Source organism: Glycine max, chromosome 12, assembly GCF_000004515.6.
Source record: "Glycine max cultivar Williams 82 chromosome 12, Glycine_max_v4.0, whole genome shotgun sequence".
NCBI classification, from domain to species: Eukaryota; Viridiplantae; Streptophyta; class Magnoliopsida; order Fabales; family Fabaceae; genus Glycine; species Glycine max.
In genome coordinates this window covers 361,470-365,231 of record NC_038248.2, presented here as the reverse complement: position 1 = coordinate 365,231, position 3,762 = coordinate 361,470, and the positions used below count along the sequence as shown (strand labels likewise).

Genomic DNA, 3,762 nt, shown 5'->3' with positions numbered 1-3,762 from the left:
TTCTCATGGGGCGTTTAATCAAATGTATGTTTTGAAGGTCAAAAATGAAGTGAAGCCAAAGTAAGAGAGTATTTAAGTAAAGAAAGTCGCCATTAGAAATAAGTATAGAATGAGAAGCATTCAAATACTTTCGGACTAACATTCATGATTCACCCACTTCATACACACGCTCCGCCATTCTTCCATTTATGTATCATCAACATTCTTTCTCTTTTCCTGAATTTTCTATATATATTCTTTGTTAGTTCCCTTTTCTTGCGCAAATTAAATGCTTTGCTTAGCTTTTTAAGATAAACATAACCCGTACGCCTCATTCCTTCCTTATCCTTTTCATGAATATACGCTTTTAACGCACATTATATGTAAGTATATATATAACCCTCGATCTCCTATTCCAAGCAACTTAAGTACTCGATCGGTGTAGAAAGAGAAGCTTAATTAGGGTTGATTTGGTGGAGAGAGATTGAGGATATGGGTTTCCCGCAAAGGTTGCTGTTTATATTGGCAGCAGGTACCATATTGAGTGTAACGGGTTTGGAGCATAACTATGGAGAAGCTTTGTCAAAGAGCATATTGTTCTTTGAAGGACAGAGGTCTGGGAAATTGCCACCAACACAGAGAATGACTTGGAGGAAGGATTCTGCGCTTCAAGATGTCTATATAGTCCCTGCTGATACTACTGTCTTACCTTTCCTTCGTAATAAAGTAATTATCAACTTGTCTTCTTCTGCTCCTAGTCTAAATTTTCATGGCTGCCTTGGTTTAAAATTTTGACTGGCTAGATTTACCCAAATTGGGAATTCATGGTCTTGATATTGTACTGGAATGCTTGTGCTTGTTTTTAATGCAGAAAAGACATCAAACTTCACTCTAATATATATATCAATAGTTGCTATCACCCTAATACAAGAAGAGTAAAATATAATTCTAGTTTACAATACGTACTCTTGGTTAAATTTTATTTTAGTAATTTTAATCTTTATAAATTATTTAGATATGTCATATGTCACTTAAATAGTTATCAAAGTAAATATATATTATATATGATTTTTATATATTACACATCATTCTTAATTATGTGGTAGAGAAATAATTTTTTAAATTTATAAAGATTAAAATTAACAAAAACTATATAATTTAAGTTAGATCTAATTATATTAGAAAAAAAAATAAATATTTAAGTCATATATGAAAACAAATACAAAAAGATTTAAATAAACCCAACTTCTTTTTAAAGTACTCGAAGGGTCTTCACATGTACTTGGCTATTTTTAAGGATAAAATGTATAGCCTAGGGAATTATTATAATTAATAACAAATAATGAGATGCATATTTACTTCATTTTTCTTTATATATAATCAAAATCAAATTATAAAACTTGATGCGCATTTCGAAGTAATGGCTCTTTGCTGTCTCATAAGTCATCATAAGACAAGGGGTTGGGGCTCATTTAAATAGTACTATAGGTTTTTGAAATAAATATGTAGTATGGTAATGCTTTTCTCTTTCAAAGCTCCGTTTTATTTTATATAAATGAATGGATTAGGAACATGATTTCCCAATGAACACGAAATACTATAGGTTGACTTGGTTGGTGGTTACTACGATGCTGGCGACAACGTGAAATTCAACTTTCCAATGGCATTTTCAACAACCATGCTTGCCTGGAGTGTGATAGAGTTCGGAAAATTCATGGGTCCAGACCTTAAACATGCGTTAGACGCTATTCGTTGGGCCACAGAGTATTTCCTCAAAGCCACAAGCATCCCCGGTTTTGTGTTTGCACAAGTCGGTGACCCATATGCTGATCACAATTGCTGGGAGAGACCTGAAGACATGGACACCCCCAGAACAGCCTTTGCCGTTAGCAGAGACTTCCCTGGCTCTGAAGTTTCAGCAGAGATAGCAGCTGCACTTGCAGCCTCCTCAATTGTATATAGGAAGTATCATTTAGGTTACTCTACAAGACTTCTCCAAAGGGCTATAAAGGTACGTTTATATATATATATATATATGCTCCGTATACATCTTCATTTTCTTCTTACACATACAGTTTGGTTCAATATTTAGTTATCTACTTTTCTTTGGAATTAGGTTTTTGATTTTGCAGATAAGTACAGAGGATCATACAATGACAGCCTCGGACCGTGGGTATGCCCATTCTATTGTGATTTTAGTGGCTACCAGGTAGGCCTAGCTAGCTAGTGTTTCATTCTTAATTTGGCTGAGAATAAAAAATGGTGCAAAGATTGAAGTGGATTCTAGTTTTACAAACATTGTCAAATTTTATATTTAGGATGACGACCCCAGTGATATTAGAAAGGAATTTCTAAAAGTAATTTATCAATGATAGGACGAATTGGTGTGGGGAGCAGCATGGTTGTTCAAGGCTACTAAACGCCCTTACTACGCAGATTACATTGACAAAAACGTTCATAATCTGAAAAACTTTGCTGAATTTGGATGGGACTCAAAGGATGCTGGCATCAACGTGCTCGTGTCTAAGGTGTGTGTGTGTATATATATATATATATATATTTAACCGTAATTTTCTTCTTTCAACATTAACTATATATTATTCCTTTTTGCAGATATTTTCTTTATTTGTATATATTTACGTCATCATATATAACGTTTATGATCTGGCTGATGATTTTTTTTTCCAATTGTGATCACTGGCAGCTTCTAATTAATAGTAGCTCTAATTCTAAGCCTTTCATCCTCAACAATGCTGACAAGTTTGTCTGTTCTGTGCTACCTGAATCACCTTCAGTATTGGTCTCATACTCTTCAGGTAAATTTATTACCCATAATCCAAAAGTGTATAATCAACATTAAAGTATACATACTTTCGATCTTATGATTAGCAAGTTTGCATTACTGGATTCTGAACCTTTTCCAAATTCTCATATTTTGTTTTGTTGCCTGTTGATGATTTGATCCAAACTTTTTTGAGAAATTAGGTGGGCTTCTATTCAAGCCTGGAGGGAGTAACTTGCAGCATGCAACAGCAATCTCATTTCTGTTTCTGGTTTATGCTGGCTATTTGAAACAGACAAATAAAGAGATTGACTGTGGGGGTAAAGTTTTTGCTTCTCCAAAGCGACTCAAACAAATAGCAAGAGGCCAGGTATGCAAATTTTAGATTATCAAAATATTTGGATTAATTTAAAATTTTGTGAATATAATCTACGTAAAAGAAATTTTAATCTAGCGGAGAATATATTCTAAGATATAGAAAAAAAAGTTATTAAATGAATCAATGATACTTGTAAGAATAAAAAATATTTGGGAATCTGCTGTAATACATATTTTTGTGTATGTACGTACATGCAGGTGGATTACATACTAGGAAGCAATCCAGCGAATATGTCATACATGGTAGGATACGGAGCAAAATATCCTGAAAGAATACATCATCGTGCGTCGTCATTGCCATCCGTGGATGAGCACCGCGGCCACATTGGTTGCAAAGGAGGATCATTTTATTTTGACAACCAAAATGCAAACCCCAACTTGCTTGTCGGAGCTGTTGTGGGAGGACCAGATATGAAGGATTCATACGCAGATTCTCGAGCAGATTTTGTACACTCTGAACCTACAACATACATCAATGCACCCCTTGTGGGTGTTTTGGCATACTTCAATTCACATCCATCCTAGAGTAGAAACTTTCGGACTTTGATTTTATGTAACATCTGTATATATGACAAAATCTTATTTTATATTTTATAATTGATATAATCGATAATATATTTCTA

At 34.0% G+C, this 3,762-nt stretch overlaps 1 protein-coding gene across 1 annotated transcript; it reads left to right on the top strand.

The window, feature by feature from the left end:
* The first annotated feature begins 47 nt into the window (after positions 1 to 47).
* Positions 48 to 3,762, top strand: LOC100808980 (endoglucanase 8). Its single transcript, XM_006591894.4, has 7 exons — positions 48 to 705; positions 1,583 to 1,990; positions 2,096 to 2,188; positions 2,355 to 2,507; positions 2,684 to 2,795; positions 2,965 to 3,131; positions 3,338 to 3,762. Exons 1-7 carry the CDS (start codon positions 472 to 474, stop codon positions 3,662 to 3,664), a joined length of 1,494 nt encoding a protein of 497 aa, XP_006591957.1. The 5' UTR covers positions 48 to 471; the 3' UTR covers positions 3,665 to 3,762.

Coding starts and splice junctions, on each gene's coding strand:
- LOC100808980 (XM_006591894.4), top strand. CDS start 472: ATGGGTTTCCCGCAAAGGTTGCTGTTTATATTGGCAGCAGGTACCATA. Junction 1,991..2,095: donor TTCTCCAAAGGGCTATAAAG/GTACGTTTATAT, acceptor CTTTGGAATTAG/GTTTTTGATTTTGCAGATAA. Junction 2,508..2,683: donor TCAACGTGCTCGTGTCTAAG/GTGTGTGTGTGT, acceptor GATCACTGGCAG/CTTCTAATTAATAGTAGCTC.